A 20,595-nucleotide genomic window follows, 5' to 3' on the forward strand; every position below is an offset into this window, starting at 1 on the left:
ATAGGAATCATAACCACAAACAGCACACAAAATGTGCATTCCACCAGAGGGAGACAGCTTGATATATTTAAATCTGTTTAGAATCACACACACAGACACATACACACACATTGGAGAGGTATTATGATTGGCCCAGCTTAGGTTACAAAGTCATGAGAAATGACTGCTCAACCCTGGACCAATCAACTTTAGTCATGGGATGGGATCATATAAAGATATCACAGCTTCCATGGCAACCACATGATTTGGCTTGGCAGAATGGGAGGTTTCTAAAGTAAAGACACCATAAAGTACAGAACTTTCCAAAAGGCGAGTTGCTCTACCACAAAAGGGATGACCATATGTCTTCCATCCTGGGCTGACATCTTAGCAGGTTGAAGGGGAAGACCCCTAGGAACATGTATCAACCCCATAATAGTAGCTATAGAACCTCCCCAGCATTTTCTGCCATGTGGTTCCTCAGCTGGGAGACAAATCCCCACCAAAATCAATCAGTTGTGCCTTCCAAATTCTGGTGACCTGAAACAAAGCTATAACTAGCAATTAACCAAAAACATGCATCCAATTTAGGGAGAAAGTTTTGGATACACAACCAATCTATTAGCCATCTCTTCCCAAGGCAGGTGGTGACTTGAGAACTCTGTGCCCGGTTTCTGAGGACCGTTTCACCATGCAGTGGCTGATGAGGTTCTGGATCCTCTGGGGCATCCACAAATCCTTCCACAACATCCATCCTGCCCCTTCGCAGCTGCGCTGCCTGTCTTTATCAGAAGTTGGAGCCCCAAGATGGAATGACTACGAAGTACCGGAGGAATTTAACTTTGCAAGTGATGTACTGGACTACTGGGCTCAAATGGAGAAGGTAAGAGATCTGCCGTGATGGTGATGTAAGAACAAGGGTGGCCTCACTTTCCTTATCTTGCTCCTACTAGGCTGAAAGGTACAGAACCAAAATTACTTCTGCCTCAACTTATCAGTGTTGTGGAAGAAGCTTATATTTCAAGGTTCTATTCCCAGCCTGGCCATTTCCTTACTTCATTGAGCCTCAGTGGTTTCATCTATGAAATGAGGAATTAACTCCTTTAAAAACAAGAAAATAGGTAAGTGTATCTTTTATTCAATCAAGGTACTATAATTGTGACCAGGTGCAAAGTTCTAATCACAAGGTCAGCAAATTCATATTAGTCTGAGTTCTCATCTTCAGTGAGTGGGACAATGTGTCTTAACTGGTATTCATGTCATCAAACTTGGGCTTGACTTGAGACTGCACGCAGAGGAGGGGATAGACCACCTGAATGTGCACACGAGTGTCTGACACATTGACCTATGTTAGGCCATCCATCTTCCCATGAGGATGGCAAGTCTAATTAGATTCCTCCTTGTCAACTACCTACTTGACTGTGGCTTTAAGGTATGTCAAGAAAAAGCAAGCCCTGTGTCTTCCAGAGGTTATGTGTTTCTGCAGAAAACCCCAAGTGCTTGGTTTGTCTTCTCACAAGACACAGACCCAGAGAGAAGTGGTAGTGACATTAGGAGTCAGGTAGACAATGGATGGTATTTACAGCCACTAACTCCCAGCTGCCAATATGGTAGTGTAAAAAGTCACCCAGCACTGTCTTTGTACAGAAGAGCGAATCCCCCTGAGATGGAATTGGAGAGTTAATATAATTTTTAAGTGTTCCGTGAGTATGTATTCATGTATTACTATTCAAAGCCTACATGGCTTTATGACATCTTCCTCCCCACCACCTTCTTTTTCTTTTCTCTGAATTTGCATAGTAACTTCAAGAAAAATAAAACCCTCAGTTACAGAGAGCATTTTTATGTTCCTTGGCAATCACCTTGCATTTAATCATCTAATTAGATGTGTACTGTTATTGTCTCTATTTCCTTGATGAAGAAACCGAGGTTCCAAGGATTTAACGAATATACTGAAATCACATGTCTAATAAGTGGGAGAGCAGGGTTTGGGTCCAGGCTGTCTGATTTCACAATCCATTATTTAACCTAGTCTCATAATCTGATGATGCCAAAATATCTCTGCCTTAAGAGTATAAATTCACTTTTTTCATTGCCCAGACTGGAAATCTGGTTGAGAATTTTTGAAACATGAGGTGGGCTGGAAAGGAAGGAAGTAAAAGGAGGAGGTGAATGGGTGAACATTACTATATAAATTTGAATAATATAAATACAATTTTGCTTTTTAAAATTAATATTATACTATAAGCATTTTATTGTAAAAACAATTCTAAAAGTTTTTCACTGATTTTATCATATTCAATCACATAGAAGTAGCTTAATTTTTGCAGACAGCATGTAGTTGGATTTTATTTTTTTATCCATTCTGCCAATCTATGTCTTTTGACTGGGGAGTTTAGTCCACTTACATTTAAAGTAACTGCTGATAGACAAGGATTTACTATTGCCATTTTGGTAGTTGTTTTCTTGATGTCTTACAGCTTTTTTGTCTCTCATTTCCTCTCTTACTGACATCCTTTGTGTTTAGTTGAGTTTTTGTAGTGATACACTTTGATTTTCTTCTCATTTCCTTTTGTGTATATTCAATAAATATTTGCCTTGTGGTTACCATGGGGATTAAATATGATATCTTGTAGTTCTAGCAATCTATTTAATACTGATAACAACTTAACTTCAATCACATACAAAAACCCTACTCCCGTGACATTATAAGGCCAATAATGAAAATTAAATGTAAAAATCCTTCTCCTTTACAGTTCTATCCCAGCCAGCCCCTCCTCACACTTTATGTTATTGATGTCATCAATAACATTTCTGTATATTGCTTAATTAACATTTATTTAACATCTATATTATAAATATATGTTAATATTATACATTAATACATAATATAATATATAAACATATATTTATAATTATATTTATGATTTTTTTTTAAATACGGTAACAAATAACAAGTGGAGTTACAAACCAAACTTATAATAATATTGATTTTTATATTTGTCCATGAATTTATATATACAAGAGAACTTTACATTTTCATATTTGAGTTCCTCTCCAACATTCTTTTATTTCACCTTGAGGACTTCCTTTAGCATTTCTTGTAGGAGCAAGTCTAGTGATAGTGAACTTTGACTTTTGTTTATCTGGGAATACCCTAATTTCCCCTTCACTTTTGAAGAATCTTTCTGGTTGTAAAATTCTTGGTTGGCTTTTTTTTTCTTTAAGCACTTTAAATATATCATCCACTTCTTTCTGGCCTCAAGGTTTCTACTGAGAAATCCACTGATAATCTGATTGAGAATCTCTTGTACATGAGTTGCTTTTCTCTTGCTGATTTCAGTTTAATTATAATGTGTCTTGATATTGGTCCTCCTTGGGTTTATTCTACTTGAGGTTTATTGAGCTTCTCATATTTGTATTACCATGCATTGTCTCAAATTTGGGGATCATGGGGCCATTATTTCTTCCAATAACCTCTATGCCCATTTCTTTCTCTTTGTTTTTCTAGAATGCCCAAAATAGGTATATTGGTTGACTTGATAGTGTCCTATAATTCCCTCAAACTCTGTTTATTTTTCTTCCTCCTTTTTAACTTTTTCTTCTCAGATTCAGTAATTTCAAATGACCTGTCTACATTTATGGATTTTTTCTTCTACCTATTTGAGTCTGCCATTGAACCCCTAGTGAATTTTCAATTTAGTGACTATGTTTATTTAGTTACTATATTTTTCAGCTCCAAATGTTGTTTGGTTCTTTTTTTTTTGAGACAGAGTTTCACTCAGTCTCCCAGGCTGGAGTGCAGTGGCACGATCTCAGCTCACCGCAATATCCACCTCCCGGGTTCAAGCAATTCTCCTGCCTCAGCCTCCTGAGTAGCTGGGATTACAGGCGTGTGCCACCACGCCTGGCTTATTTTTTGTACTTTTAGTAGCGATGGGGTTTCACCGTGTTGGCCAGGCTGGTCTCAAACTCCTGACCTCAAGTGATCCGCCAGCCTCGGCCTGCCAAAGTGCTGGGATTACAGGCGTGAGCCACCGCGCCTGGCCTGGTTCTTTTTTAATGTATAATTTCTATCTTTTTGTTGGTATTGTTATTTTGTTCATATATAGTTTTTCTAATTTCCTTTAGGTGTGGATCTGTGTTTTCCTTTAGCTCTTTGAGCATATTTAAGACAATTGTTTTAAAATCTTTGCCTAGTAGCTGAATCCTGTGTTTATTTAGGGTTTGTTTCTGGAGATTTATTTTGCTCCCTTGAATGAGCCGTGTTTTCCTGCTCCTTTGTGTGCCTTATGTTTTTATGTTGAAAGTTAGGCATTTGAAAAAAGCGGCCCCCTCTCTCAGTCTTGAAGACCAGCTGCATGCAGGGGTAGACCTTCACTAATCTTCGTAGTGTGAAAGCTTTAGGCCTTCTCAGGCTTTTTCTAGCATTTATCTTTCCTTGGCCTCTGTGTGTGCATCCCGCCCCACCTCGCTAATTTTCCCATATAAATGGCTGTTTTAATTTCTTAATTTCCCTAAAAGTCTCTTCCTTGCTTCTCCTCAGGGCCTTACATGTTTTATTGTATTTCTCTTTCCATAGTCTCTGGCCCCTACGTGCCTGCAGGTCTGATGTTTTCACACAGCCTGTCACCCGCCACTGCTTTCAGAGACCTCCAACATCATATTCAAATTATGCCATGGTTTCTATCTGACCTGCAAGTCAGGCAAGACAGAAGCCAGTCCCTCCGCAACCCTTGGACAAGCCAGAACATCGTAAACAAGTTTCATTCCTTTCGTTCAGTCCCAGAAGAGCTGGGAGTTGGGTGGCTTCCTCTTGACTGCACTGCACCACACCAGAAAGAGATGGGGGCAACGGCGACCAAAAAAAAAAAAAAAAAAAAAATCACAAAATTTTCTACCATTTTGAGTATGGCTTTTTCCTTTTCTCCTTTTTAAATTTTTAATCATACATATTTAAGGTGTACAACATGATGTCTTATTGTACATATACTACTGCAGTCATACCAATTAACATGTTAATCATTTTCCATAGTTAACATTTTTTTTTTCTTTTTTAAGAGACAGGGTCCATTCTGTCTCCCAGGCTGGAATGCAGTGGCACAATCACTGTAGCCTCAAACTGGGCTCAGGCTATCCTCCTGCCTCAGCCTCCCAAGTAGCTGGGACCACAGGTGTATGCCACCTCGCCTGGCTCTATAGTTAGCTTTTATTTATTTATTTTTATTTTACTTTAAGTTCTGGGATACAAGTGCAGAACATGTAGGTTTGTTATATAGGTATATGCGTGTCATGGTGGTTTTCTGCACCTATCAACTGGTCATCTAGGTTTTAAGCCCCACATGCATTAGCTATTTGCCCTAATGCTCTCCCTCCCATGGCCCCTGACCCCCCAGACTGGCCCCAGTGTGTGTTGTTCCCCTCCCTGTGTAAGTGGGAGTTGAGTGTGGCTTTTTCATGACTGGGGGCATTTGTTTGGTTTTCTGCAGATCCTTAGCTTGTTTCTAGACCTCCCATGAAGCTATTTCAGTCCATCTGTTGTTTCTGTAGGTAGAATCTTGCTGTTTCTATGAGGCAAAAAAGGGCCTGGAGCTTCCTAGTCTGCTTTGTTACTGCCCACACCTCTAAGAGTAACTTAATTTAAAAAAATTTTTTTCAAAAATTTAGCAATTAAGTGAGCCTCTTTTGTTTTGTTTTATTGTGATAACAATAATATTTATTGAGCATTTACTATGTGACAGGAACTCTTACATGCTTTATTTAAATAACTTATTTAAACTTTGCTACTTTCTAGGTAATAATTATTGTCAGCATTTTATTGAGGAGAAACTAAGGCACAGAGAGGAATGCACAGTCCATATGGAATTAAAGCAGGCATGTGGTGGAATGGAGTTTTAAATCTTCAATAGGAAGCATAAAGGCTGTTTATGGTCTTATGTAGCTTGAGGCAGGGTGGCTACAGTAGGCCAGAAGTCCTACTCCACCCCCAAACCTCACCTGATGCTATAATTTTCTTTTTTTTGAGACGGAGTCTCACTGTGTCATCCAGGCTGGAGGGCAATGGTGCAATCTTGGCTCACTGCTACCTCTGCCTCCTGGGTTCAAGCAATTCTCCTACCTCAGCCTCCTGAGTAGCTGAGATTACAGGCATGCACCACCATGCCCAGCTAATTTTTAGATTTTTAGTATAGACAGGGTTTCACCATGTTGGTCAGGCTGGTCTCGAACTCCTGACCTCATGATCCACCTGCCTCCGCCTCCTAAAGTACTGGAATTACAAGCATGAGCCACTGCGCCTGGCTGTATAAATGTTTTAAAATGGGATATCAGTCCTTAAGCTGTGTTCACATCGGAACGTGACTATGGCTGGGGATTAGTTTAATCAGTGCCCTTTTTCTTTGAAGCAGAAAATAACACATAATGTATGGTCTTGACCAGGAAGGCAAGAGATGTCCAAATCCAGCCTTTTGGTGGGTGAATGGCCAAGGGGATGAAGTAAAGTGGAGCTTCAGAGAGATGGGAGACCTAACCCGCCGCGTAGCCAACATCTTCACACAGACCTGTGTGGCCTGCAACAGGGAGACCGTCTGGCCTTGATTCTGCCTCGAGTGCCTGAGTGGTGGCTGGTGGCTGTGGGCTGCATGCGAAACAGGTCAGTGATGCAAGAGGGACCTGGTGGACCTCGGGGCTGTTCTAGAACCAATGGGTCCTGGGATATTAGGTGCTGTGCACCAAGCCTGGCACTGACACAGCTTTGAAGCCCTCACCCGAGTTTCTGTGCTGGGACCACAAAGCAAGGCTTCCTGCCCTCTGGGAATTAACAGTTTAATTAGAGACAAAACAATTTCTCTTCTCTGTACCTCCTTTCTTCTTCACGGTTTTTGTCTTTCTCATACTCCCTCACAAATTCTCTTATTCTTTCTTATTCTCTCCCTCACACTCTCACATTCATACACTCTCAAGTGCAGTGCCAAACTTTCTCTCATACACACACACACACAAACACACATACACTTTCTCTTGCACAGTCTCAGAGAGTCTTACTTTTTTAAAGATTCATCGATTGTTAACATTTTTCCATATTTGAGCACTCTCTCCCTCTCTCTTTCTCTCCCTTTCTCATTGAATTATTTAAGAATCACTTGTGAGCTTTGTGACACCTATGAACACCAGGTAAACGCTCACAAACACAAAAGCAGGCATCTGATAAGATCCAAAATATTCCACAGCCTTTTCTGCATGACAGTGACATTTTTGAAGAATGCAAGTTGTATTGTAGAATATACCTCCAAATTTGTATTTCTGACTCTTTCTTTGTGATTATATTCAGATTAGACATGTTAGGCAGGAGAATTACAAGGACAAAGTTGTGTCTTCCTCTGTGCATCACATCAGGGGGTATATTCTGAAGTCAGTTTGTTCCCTCTTCAGTTATACTGTTTCATCACTTGAGTAAGGTGGTTTTCACAGAAAACCTTTATTCTTTACAAAGGCAGAATTTTTCCTTGTAATTAATAAATAATTCATCGTGTGATCCTTAAGCGATTGTGTGAATATTCCTATTCCCTAACACTCTTTCACATTATGGTTTGAGTACCTAGTGATGATTCTTTACTGAATCGAATATTACTATGTTGGTTTTACATGGAAATTTTCTATTTCTGTCAGTTTCTTTACATTTATTAGTTAGAATTCTTAGGTAGAGATTTCCCTTCCCCTTTTAATGACTTATTTTTTGTCTATGTAAGTTAGAATCAGTGACTCACAGATTCTTTTTTGAATCACTTCACTCCTTTTATCATGTGTACAGCACTCTGCCATACTCTTGATCATATTTTCTCTCTCTCCATCTCATATTCTCTCACAAATAAAATAGGTGATTCATTCAGCCAGATCATGTGAAATCAAGAAGTAATAAAACTGGTGGAAGGAGTATAGAGATGAAAAGCCATGTCATCTGTAGACCTGTAAGATGGTCCATGGGAAATCTAAGACTTGGCCAGGGGTGGTGGCTTAGGCCTATAATCCCAGCACTTTGGGAGGCCACGGTGGGTGGATCACAAGGTCAGGAGATCGAGACCATCCTGGCCAACATGGTGAAGCCCTATCTCTACTAAAATACAAAAAAAAAAAAAAAAGAAAGAAAGAAAGAAGAAAGAAAGAAAGAGAGGGAGAGAAAGAAAGAAAGAAAGAATTAGCCAGGTGTGGTGGCAAGTACTCTGTCAAAAAAAAAAAAAAAAAAAAGACTTGAGCTGAGCCCTCTGGGATAAGAAGAATTAAAAAGGATTAGAAACAAAGGAAGGGCATTCCTAGCATGGGTTGAGGCACGGCCATTTTGAAATAGAAAATAAGTTGTGGGAGAGAAAGATGGAAAGAAAGCAGCATCTTCAAAGTCAGGATGAGAAGTGTGGTGTTTTCCTGGAGAGAGGGCACAGGTGTTAGTGCAGAGAAGAAATGTAGAGAGGCCAGGCATGGTGGCTCACAGCTGTAATCCCAGCACTTTGGGAGGCTAAGGCAGACAGATCACTTGTGGTCAGAAGTCCAAGAGCAGCCTGGCCAACCTGGTGAAACCCCGTCTCTACTAAAAATAAAAAAAAAAAATTAGCTGGGCATGGTGGTGGACACCTATAACCCTGGCTACTGGAGAGGCTGAGAGAGGACAATTGCTTGAACCCAGGAGGCTGAGGTTGCAGTGAGCTGAGATCACACCACTGCACTCCAGCCTGGGTGACAGGGGGAGACTCCATCTTAAAAAAAAAAAAACAGAGGAAAGAAATGTCAATGTTTATGGAACTAAGCAGATAATAATATGGAAGATGGGTAGCAGGAAGATTCAAAACTGGTGGAGGGATGAGAATCCAGAAGGAAACACAAAGGCTCGAGCTCACTGTTGGTGACGGAGATAGAAGGGAATGCAAAAGAACTCAAAGGACAATGTGGTGAAATTCAGAATGAAGCAAAGAAGGGACATTCAAGATGACATCCGAGGAATGACAGAAAGGGGAATGAGAAGGGAAAGATGGGGGAGAGATGCAGCTATTCTTGATGTCAGAGACACTGTCCTGTTTACATCTATACTTCCAGATCCTGTGTAAACATGTGTAAAGCAGTGTCCACCCATTTTTTGGCTAGATCCATTTAGAGTAGAAAAGATTAGGGCAGGGCTTTCAAATTTTAATGTGCAAAAGAATCACTTGGACAACTTGTTAAGATGCAGATTCTGATTCTGTAGGTTTGAAACAGGGTGTGAGATTCTGCTTCCTGGATAGTGCTGCTGCTGTTGTTCTGTGGCCCATACTTTGCATAACAAGAAGTTAGGTTATTTCAATGCAGACAAGCCAAGCCTAAAGCCCATGGTTGTGAAAAAGAAACCAAAACAATCAGTTCCTTTCTCATCCCCAGGGATCATCTTCATTCCTGCGACCATCCTGTTGAAGGCCAAAGACATTCTCTATCGACTACAGACATCTAAAGCCAAGGGCATTGTGATCATAGATACCCTTGCCTCAGAGGTGGACTCCATAGCTTCTGAGTGCCTCTCTCTGAAAACCAAGCTCCTGGTGTCTGATCACAGCCATGAAGGGTGGCTGGACTTCCGATCGCTGGTTAAGTGAGTTTCTGGTCTGATGAATATGATCTCTGAGTACAGGTGTTGTGGGATTATTTAGGAATCAGAGAGACCAATGGGGTTGAGGAGGATATATTTATTATTTAGGTGCACCAGCCCAGTCAGATTAACATCCAAAGGACTGAGCCCTGAACAAAAAGTCAGGTTACCTTTTAAGCATTTCGTGGGGTGAGAGGGGAGATCTGTGCAGGGGGAAGCATATTACAGAAGTGAGAAACAAAGACAGTTATTCAATTGAGACATGCATTACATCATTTCTTACTTTTCAAGGAAAAACATATTTTACAACTTGAGTTTATCTGTCTAGTGACCTTGCAGCTGCACAGCTAGAGAAACAGGGTCTTCACAATGCCTGGGAAAGGGAGAGATAAGCCTCACTAGCCACAGACAGAGAAACAGGCGACGAATTTTTAAAGGACTCCACCTCTTTCTCTTCCTCAGGGGGAACTGGGTTTTCTTACATACAACTGAGTTTTTGCTTATGCATTCTTTTATTTCTTTTAATTCCTGTTCCATTTCCCCCCTTTGTTGCTTTTTATAACAAAAATGTTAATCGAAAGCACCACTATTTGCCACCTCTTCACAGAGCTGAGCTTTGTCTACTGGCAGTGGCTGATATTTGGTTAATGCCATGAACTGGGCAGTAGTGTGTCAAGTTACTACTGCCTCTATAGTTGACTGAATGCTCCTAATAAACAGGGGTAAAAGGTAAGTGAGGATGAGGCAGATGCCAAGAATAAACAAAAACCCACCAATAAGGGTTTTGAATCCTCCAAAGGTTGAGAACCATCCTCCAAACAAAGAATCCAGGGACCATTCGGACCAAGTCTGAACTGGAACATGGGCCAACTTGTGCATTCTAGCTCTGATTTCCATGACAGCCTGGCCATCATTATCAATTTCCAGGCAACAGTTGGTTAAATTAAATTTTCCACATACTCCTCCTTCTGAGGCTAAGTGATAATCTAAAGCCAATCTATTTCAATATATAGCATTTCTCATTTGTGTTGCTTGTATTGCCAATAAATCTAGTGCCCTTGACGTTTCATTGGTTATAATTTCAAGGACTGCCTGCAACCTTATGATGTGGTTGAGCATATAGATTGGGGTGTGGTAACCCCATGACCCATCTTGAGTCCAGGTAGCTGGCCTATAATATTTAATGATTCTTTCAGGAGGCCATTCATTATCTTTCCAGTCTCCTATGTCCACATCCTTTTTGACATTTGTGTCTGTTTTTGTGATTATGCTCTTCTAGTTCTTCTTTTATTTTCATCATCAACTGGATACCATAAGAGTTCCCCTTGCTTTAGAGGAATTAGAAAGGATGGCTTGATTGTTCCTACACACATGCCCCTGTCCATTAGCTGGCAGTTGCCGATATGCCCATGCTCCACAAATACAATATAGGCCAGAGGGTGCTTTCCAAGCATTTGGAGCCTCTAGCTGATGCCAAGTGGCTTAGGGTAGAGAATTGAGATAAAGGATTTGGATCTGGTAAGTAGGAGTAATTCTGGGTGCTTCTCCATAGAGTTTTGTTTTTAGTCTCATCATAATACTGTTGCCCTAGGCAGGTTATTTCTCCTACTGCCTCTGTGAAAGCCGTTCCCCAATGGGCGATACAGTACTTTCCAATTACGGAGGTTTTTAACAACCAAACACTGGCTGAGGCTGTTGGTTCACTGGCAGGGTTAAGCGAAGTGAAGTTATCTTGTGGCATTAATTCCTTTGCCTCTCATGGCCACTGGTCCCCCATATTAGTTCCTCCGCCTACATAGCATGAGGAAATTCCTAAGCTGCCAGCTATGTTTTCAGCTAGTTGAGCAAAGAAGTTTTTGGCTGGTGGGGGAAGCTCAGGCACTGGCTAATCCAAATGCTTATAGAATGACTATGGACCCAGAATTGCGGGGTTGGATACATTTGAGTCCCTTTAGTCTTTTTGACAATTAGTAGTGGAACTCCAAGGCCTGCTCCTAGTCTATCAACTCGTTATAGTGCTGTCTGTCGTGTAGACCAGAAAGGTAGCTCTGGCTTTAAGATAGTAAAATTTAAAGGATTGCATGTTCTTGTCTTACAATTTGGTTTGGTTGACATACTACTTAGCAGAGCACTCCTTCCTGAATATAAGTATTGGAGTTGTGTTAGTGTGGACCACTGAATGTTACAGTCTGGGCATCCGATTTGTGGTTCTTTGTACAGATGCTTAGGGCTGCTCCTGCTAAGCCTCTCTTGTGTTAAACCATTGCAGACTGCTTCTGGTTTTTTTAGGATTATGAACATATGCAGCATAGCAGGCATCAAAGTACAAGGAAACAGGCCCTTTATAGGAGGGAGGGGCTTCTTTGGTTCGAGCTATAACTCTCCTTCTTTTTCTTTCTCTGATTTAATATGTATTTCAAACCAGAATTCACAGGGTAAGAGCTTAGGGTCATAACATGCATATAGCTGATCATTTCCTGAGTTACAGACCAAGTAGGTGGTCTGGTTGTATGTGCAGGTTCCTAACTTGGTTCCTGTACTGTAGGTATGGTACAGTAGAGTTTTAACTATGGTATTCCTTACCCAGGTAGTATGTACACAGTGTGGGCATCCTTCTAGAGATTTCTCCCCTTCTAGTATAGGCAGAAATTGTAACAACATTAGTGTATGTAATAGAAACATGCTTACACTACACATGGGCATGGCAAACCTTCCTCTGGGCATAGACATTTGCAGCATTTGCAGTAATAGCGTAACAACAGAACAATTATAACTAGGCTTATAAATTTTATCTACATTTACTTATCTAGAGATGGTCCTCTTAGATTTGGCTGTGTGTAGACTAGTTAGCTTCCAGGATGTGACTAGAGCAGAGCTTACAAGATCCTCAAGCTTCAGCTGTGCGTAGACTGACCAGCCTCCAGTGTGGTCAGAGTAGGGCAGTTGTCCTTCTTACTGGTGGTTGGGATTCACTGTAGGTCTGTTCGGGTGGGGCAATCAGGGTCTTGTTGGTTAATCAACTGGTCATCGTCAGGAGTCACTGCTGCTGCTGGTTTCAGCCAGCTATGGTGAATCCAAGGTGTGACACCTGCAACTTTAACAGCAGTAGAAGTAGACATGATTACAATATGAAGCCTATCCTATATGGGTCCTAGAATGGTTGGATTGCATTTTTTAACTTAAACAAAATCCTTAGGTTTGAAAGGGTATACTGGGTCTGTTAGACTTATAGGCATTTTTCTATACCTAGCCATGCATTTTTGCATGGCCATACTTAAAGTCTGCATTTGCCTTCTTAAAGTTACTTCTTCTAGTTTACAGATGATGGGGGGTGGCTGGCTGAACAAAATCTCATAGGGCGAATACCCAGTTTGCTTGGTGGAGGTGCATCTGACTCGGAGGAGGACCATGGGCAAGACCTGATCCTACCTTTGATGAGTTTCTTGACACAATTTCTTCAGCAGCTGTTTGAGTGTCCGGTTCATGCTCTTCACTTTACCTGAGCTCTGCAGCCTGTAGGCTATATGTTATTTGCATTTTATTTTTAATAGTCAAGTTAAGTCCTGAACTATTTCAGCCACAAATGTTGGTCCATTGTGAGATCTTAGAGTTAGAGGCAGTCCAAATCTGGGAATAATGTCTTTTAACAACACTTTGGTCCCCTCTAGTTCCTCCTCTGTCTGGGTGAGGAAGGCCTTGACTTACCCTGAAAAGGTGTAAATGAACACCAACATGTACTGATAGCCCCCCTCTCAGGGTAATTCGGTGAAGTTCATAAGCAGTTTTTCACATGGCATGGCTTCTGTTTCCTGAACTCCTGGGGACCGAGTAAGCCCTTGTCGTGGATTGTTCTGAACACAAGTAAAACATTGTTCATTTACAAATGGCTTGAGTAATAGCAGTGAGCCATGGCACATAGAAATGATGCCTTAATAATGTCTTTAGTGCTGTTTTTTTGTTTTTTTTGTTTTCATGTGAGTTCCTTGGTAGAACTGTTTTACAAATCTGGGGGCCACCATTTCAGGTATGGCTAGCCTCCCATTGGAAAATATTTACTATTCTTCTTCAATGTAGTTGTTATTTTTCTGGGCAAAACAAGCCCTTTCATTTGGAGTGTAGCTTGGGATCTATAGGAGGGGAATCTCCGGGAGGAGAGGCATAGCTAAGGCTTCTTCTTTAGAAGGTGGAGTTGTCCTGCTTTGCCTCTTTGTCTGTTTTATTTATTTATTTATTTTAGCCTTTAGTATTCTTCCTTTTTGGTGCCCCTTGTGGTGCATCTCTGCCACCTCTTTTAAGGCCTATACAGCATTTAAGAGCTGTAGAATTTCTTCCTTGTACTTTATTTCTTTACTTTTAGCAGTTAAAAGCCTTTTTTTCTTTGTAAATAGCCTCATGAACATGGAAAGTGTCAGAAGCATATTTGGAATCTGTGTAAATATTTGTCTTTTGGTCTTTTGCTAGCCAGAGGGCTCTTGTCAGAGCTATTAGCTCTGCTTTCTAAGCAGAAGTTTCTGTAGGCAAAGACTGCACCTCTACTACTGAGTCCAAAGTCACCACTGCATACCCACCCAGCTCAGCAGATTCCCTTTAGTATGAAACTGCTTCCATCAGTGAAATATTCTATGTCTGGGTCCCCAAGGGGCCTATCTGTCAAATCTCTCTGGCTTGAGAACACTTCATCTATCATGTTTACACAGCAATGAAGGGGGTCTCCTGGCACTGACTTGATGAGGAGCAAGGTAGCCGGGTTTAGGGTATTCACAGTCTCTAAAGTTAGTTTGTTAGCTTATTGAGCCAGTAGGGCAGTGGCAGCTATTGCTTTAAAACAAGGAGGCCAGCCAAGTGCCACAGAATCTAATTGCCTGGATAAGTATGTCACTGGGCGATGCCATGACCTTATGGCTTGAGTTAGAACCTTCATGGCCTCCCTTTCACTTATGGGCATACAAGAAGATAAGCTTAGTTAGATCTGGCAGACCTAAAGCTGGGGCCTGAGTCAAGGCTTTTTTTTTTTTTTTAATTTCTTTAAAAGCCTTCTCCTGATTAGCCTCCTAGAGGAGGGGCTCTTTCTTTCTTCCTCTTTGTGGCTTAGCCATAAGCTAGAAATTTGGGATCTAAATGCGGCAGAACCTTGCTGCCCTTAGGAACTCTCTTATTTGACACCAGGTGGTTGGAGTAGGAAGTGCACAAACAGACTGCTTTTGTTTACTACTAAGCCATCTTTCCTCTTGGCTTATATAAAAGCTTAAATACTGGACACTTTTAGAGCAGACTTGAGCTTTCTTCTGACACTTTATGTCCTGCCTTTCACAGCAGGTGCAGGGAGTCTTGGGTTTCTCCTGGGTGCAGTAGCCGTTGGCTGGTGGGTTTTTTTTATACCGCGGCCTTGACCATTCTCCTTATTTTTTTTTGGCATTTATTCTTCTAGTGTTGTTTCCTTTTGCACCGTGCACATTAATCTCTCTCTAGCCTCGGCCAGCTTTCAAACTCCTGTCCAGACCAGCCTTTTCCACGACTGTGTTCACGCCCACATCCATGCCTCCTTGCAAAGCCAGCTTCTCTTCCCATAAGGGCTGCTGCTAGTAAATTAGCCTTTCTTAAGCCTCTGATCAGCTTTCTTCTTTGCCTCCTGAACTCAGTTAATGTACACCTTGGTAGCCACTTTAATAAGCTGAGTTGCATTCACGCCTACGGAGCTTCTAACTTCTGCAATTTATGCCTGATAGCTCCTTGGGCCTGCCTTACAAATGCTGTATCCACCATGCACTGATTTTCAGCAGCCTTAGGGTTAAACAGAGTGTACAACCAAAATGCCTCAAAAAGTCTTTCTTAAGACTGGCTGGTGCTTTTATCTGCACTCTGGAGCACCTCTGAGATTTTTTATATTGGTTGCCTTTTTCTTTTACCATCCTTTAGCCTTTGCAGAAGTGCTTCTTGGCACTTTTGTAGGTGCTGAAGCTGGACTGCATCATCTGGGTCCTAGTGGTGGTCCTCTTGTCCTCTTAAGAGGCAGAAGCGTAACTTGGGCACGACCAGACCTGAGACAGCCTGCCTGACTTTTCCAGCCTTTCACTTTAACTTCCCGGAGCTCTAATTTCTCCTTCTCAGGTGAGACTGGGAGCCTGTATCTCTTTGAACTTAACTCCTTAGGGGCAGTTAGCCTTGGTAAAGGGAGGTAGATTGGAATGTAGGGAGGAGGGGTCTCTATTCCCTCCTGTGGTTCTTGCAAAACTGGTTTTCTCTTTCCTGAGACTTTTCTTTTGTCTCCGTAGTTGCCAGGGCAGCTGATTTTTACTTTTACTTTTGGCTTTCACTTTTCACTTTTGGTGCTACAAGCCTCTGTGACTTTACCTTTAACTCTGTAGCTGCCAGCGCAGCTGGTTTCTCTGTGTGTGAGCTGCGAATGTTCTACAATAAACTGCTAGGCAGGGCTGCATTCATTTAGCCATGAATCAATATAAAGACTAGGTCTGAATGCCCTGGCTGTCTTCCAGCGCTAGTCACTACCTTAAAACATACAGCCAATTTATATATAGTGCCATTGGTCAGCCATCCAACACTAAAAGAGGACTATTCTAATTCACAGTATGTCCTTAACTTTTGAAAATCCAGTTTCATCCCATAATCACCTCTAAATCCTTTCTAAAAATTCTTTCTCATGCACTCCAAAAGGAGTTGGTTTCGACGCTTTTCCTCCCATTTCCTCCCTTGAGGTGCACTTTCACTCTCAGGTCCACCAGACTGGTTCCTATTACAGGAGTTTCAGACGCTGCTTAGCCAGGAATGTGCCTTTCCCTGTCACAGACTGTTGCAGTTGCAAAGCTCATCCTATCAGCCATATGCAACATCCTAGGTCTGATTTCCCCCACACTCACCTCAGAGCACACAGCCTGCGCTAAGGGATCTGTGCCTCCCCACATCACTCCCCGCATTGGCCTCTCCTGAGACCGTCTCTTTCACACACTTTCACACACCTCCCTTGCCTCAGGACTCCTCATCGGACAAAACAAGCCTCTCTCTTGTCCCGGATGAGCCTAGTTAGGTTCCCACATTCACACACATACACACACCACTCCCACCCCAGGACTCTTCATCAGATGAAACGAGCCTCTCTCGTGTCCTGGGTAGGTCCACACACACCCACACACTCCCAGTTGGGGTGGCAAGCCACTCTTACCATCCTGCCAGCAAACTCTTCCTTGCTGCACTTGCCGCTGTATGGGCCCATTTTCTCCACCAGTGAACCACTTTCACTTTGTTAGGGGGACACGAGGTTCATCCAAATTGGCAGGCCACTCCTGCCACCCCCAGCCACTCTGGGTTGGATTAGTGGTTGGTCTCTGGGAGGTGATAAAGCTCCCCTTCATCCCTATGGGATGGGCTTTCTTGCCTTGGGCCCTTTCTCCTTACTGCAGTTCCTGAAGTGCTGGTATCATCCTGCAGCCCCATCTCAGGTTCCGTTGCGCTGCTGGGCAGGGCACCAGGATGCAGGGAGAGCCAGTCTCCATCTGGGTGAAGCTCCCCCATGGCATGCCTTGGATGCCGGGTCTTCTGCAGCCCCAGGGCCCTAGTCCCACAGGCAAAGGAGACAGTAAATATGTTATCTCCAATCCCCATATGGGCCACCAGAAATGTTTGGGGATGATTTAGGAATCAGAGAGACAGATGGGGTTGAGGAGGACATATATATTATTTAGGTGCACCAGCCCACCCAGTCAGATTAACATCCAAAGGACTCAGCCCCAAAGAAAGAGTCAGGTTACCTTTTAAGCATTTTGGGTGTGGGGAGGGGGGAAGGAGAGATCTGTTCAGGGGGAAGCATATTACAGAAGTGAGAAACAAAGACAGTTATTCAATTGAGACATGCATTACATCATTTCTTACTTTTCAAGGAAAAACATGTTTTGCAGCTTGGGTTTATCTGTCTAGTGACCTTGCAGCTGCACAGCTAGAGAAACAGGGTCTTCACAATGCCTGGGAAAGGGAGAGATAAGGCTCACTAGCCACAGACAGAGAAACAGGCAGTTAATTTTTAAAGGGTTTTCTTACATATACCTCTTTCTCTTCCTCAGGGGCAATTGGGTTTTCTTACATACAACTGAGTTTTTGATTACACATTCTTTAATTTTTTTAATTCCTGTTCCACAGGTAGAAGAATGCCATTCACTCCCAAGTGGTGAGAGACAAGCAGCCAGTGGTAGGAAGGTCATCAAGTCAGTTGTCAGAAACCTCACTTATGTCACTGTTTTGCTATGTGACCCTGACCTAGTTCCTTGCCCTCTCTTGATCTCAGTTGCTTTACCTGTAAAATTTCACATTTTTCAGCAAGTCAACCTTCCGTGTTCCTCTCATTAAAATATACTCACCCCTGGGACTGTGCAAAGGAGATTTGTAAAGTCAAGGGGTTATTGTGTTACATATTCCTTGTAGGTGGGAAACCTAAAGTCTTATTTTACTATTAAAAATATATGAAGTAGTTGAATGAAAGGTTAAAATGAATTTTTAAGGTAAAACTTAAGACTTCAAGAAAAATGGAATTGCCAGCTATGGCTTACAGGTAGCTTTGGGAGCAAACTCTTTCCATCTCCCAGGGACTGGGTGCCTTCAGAGACACCTGGGGGCAAAGTGAAGGAAGGCTGGAGATAAGAAAGGTCCCTTCTGCCTCCAAAACTCTGATTCTGTAAGCCTTCAGGCATGTCTCACGTCATACACACAAACCATGCTGGGTTTGTTTTCTTGGAGTAATACTTGAGTTTTTAAAGCTCTTTATTTCAACCCCAAAAGGCAAACATTACAGGAAAGTCACATCTTATGCTGTAGTCTAATGTCAGAGAATTTAATTAAAACAGAATACTCTTGAAAAATCCCTCGAATTTCCCAAAGTCAGTATGATACCATTTCACAGCAAGAACAGCAGACCTAGTGTTTCCTCTCGTGTTGGGATTATTTGCAGTTGCTTTGAACACCATAGAAGCCTTGCATTTACAGTTGTAGTAGGCCCAAGGCCCTCTCAGTCCAGGGGAAGCTCCTGAGAAACAAGAGAGACTGAGGGAAACACAGATCTTATCTGCCATCTCAAGCTCATGCTAGGGCAGATGTACATTGATCACAGTAATTATATATATAATATATATATAATATGTAAATTTATCTATAAGTATAATTTATATATTATATATTAATTATATATTAATTATATATAATATAATTATATTTATATATGACATGTAAATATATATGTTATATATGACATTAAGTATATATTTTATATATGTATATATAATTTTATATATAACTTTTATATATGATATATTATATATATATATATATATTTTTTTTTTTTTGAGATGGAGTCTCGCTCTGTCACCTGGCCTGGAGTGCAGTGGCATGATCTCAGCTCACTGCAAGCTCCACCTCCCGGGTTCACACTATTCTCCTGCCTCAGCCTCCCAAGTAGCTGGGACTATAAGCTCCCATCAGCATGCCCAACTAAATATATTTTTTTTACTCTCCCCCTTTAATTCTTTCTCTTCCCCACCCCTCATCACCAAGGTCACAGAGTTTAGTTTTAAAAAACAAGCTTAGCAGTCTGGTTAAGGGCACAGACTAGGGTGCAGACTGAGTTTGAATCCTGGCTCTGCCACCTGCTAGCTGTATATTACCAAGCAAATTACCTAACCTCTCTGAGTCTCAGTTTCCTTACCTGCAAAATGGGCATGATTAGAGTAGTACTCATCTCCTAGGGTTGCCCTGAGTACTGAATGATTCATATCTGTAAATCATTGAGAGCATTGCCTGGAACATAGCAAGTGCCATTTAAATGTTTATTAAATTACTTAAAGATTCATTGTATTTTACTAATTTTTCAAATAAAAAAATGCTGGTCCACATGGTCGAATCACCCATCAAGTCAGTGTGATGCCTAACACCGGGAGAGCCAGTTTTCCTCTAGTGTTGCAAACTCCCAGTTTCCTGTCCATGCCTTATGTTTCTTTTGCTTTCCCAGAAGATGAAGAAACAGCAATCATGACTTTTTTCCTTTTGTCTTGAACCCCTTTGCAGATCAGCATCCCTGGAACACACCTGTATTAAGTCAAAGACCTTGGACCCAATGGTCATCTTCTTCACCAGTGGGACCACAGGCTTCCCCAAGATGGCAAAACACTCCCATGGGTTGGCCTTACAACCCTCCTTCCGAGGAAGGTAGGAAAAAGGGCACCGACATAGAGGCTGGATCCCAGATGGCAAAGTTTGTGTGTGTGTGTGTGTGTGTGTGTGTGTGTGTGTGTGTGTGTCTTGGGAAAGGAGCTGTAAGTGGAAGTGACTCCATACTCCTTTTCCCTTCCACTCTCTTTGGTTCATACCTCTCAGGGTCTGAGAGGTGAAGGCTGGGAATCCTAAATGTTTGCTGACAGAGGCCTCAGAGTGACAAAGGAGGCACATTTAGGTTCTACCAGAGCATCTTCATAGGAGGTGGGGAGGAAATGTGGGTAGAGACAGTAGACATTCCAGAAGCCTACACACATGACAAGCCTGACAGTGGTTCCATAATTTTGTAGGGAAAGACAGAATATTCTAGCAGGGTGACCTGAGATGACAGAGCCTCACCTCTCCCCTATTATGGGCAAATCAGACTTAGAGTTCCTCAATTATTCACTTATAGGGAAGAAAATATCTGGAACCAAGCTATGCCAAGCCATCACCCCTAAGAGGGCAAAGCTCTATCCTTGGGTTAATTATTTAATCTCCTGCAAACCAAACCTCTCCTTCTCTACGCCTTCTCATCTCCAACTAGTAATATTCAGAATGGACCAAATTCTTTATATTTTTAAATTTATTAACATATTAAACAGAACATGGAGCACAGATGTCTTTTTGTATTAACCAGAACAGGGGCAGTGGGTATTTACACTAATGATGACAGTTGAGTAGCAAAACCCATGGAGGAATGGAGGTGAGAGAAGGGAGAGCTTCTGTGCAGGTGGAATAGTATGTGCAAAGACACAAAG

At 41.9% G+C, this 20,595-nt stretch overlaps 1 protein-coding gene across 1 annotated transcript in view; it reads left to right on the forward strand.

Annotated features, from left to right (window-relative positions):
- The first annotated feature begins 670 nt into the window (after nt 1-670).
- The window catches only part of ACSM1 (acyl-CoA synthetase medium chain family member 1), a 50,825-nt gene continuing 30,900 nt past the window's right edge, over nt 671-20,595 (forward strand). Inside the window, 5 exon segments of the mRNA XM_032156022.1 lie at nt 671-862; nt 6,418-6,540; nt 6,543-6,627; nt 9,379-9,589; nt 19,649-19,789. Of these exon segments, the coding sequence (XP_032011913.1) occupies nt 671-862; nt 6,418-6,540; nt 6,543-6,627; nt 9,379-9,589; nt 19,649-19,789 (752 nt within the window).

This window comes from Hylobates moloch, unplaced genomic scaffold (assembly GCF_009828535.3).
Source record: "Hylobates moloch isolate HMO894 unplaced genomic scaffold, HMol_V3 SCAFFOLD_6, whole genome shotgun sequence".
NCBI classification, from domain to species: Eukaryota; Metazoa; Chordata; class Mammalia; order Primates; family Hylobatidae; genus Hylobates; species Hylobates moloch.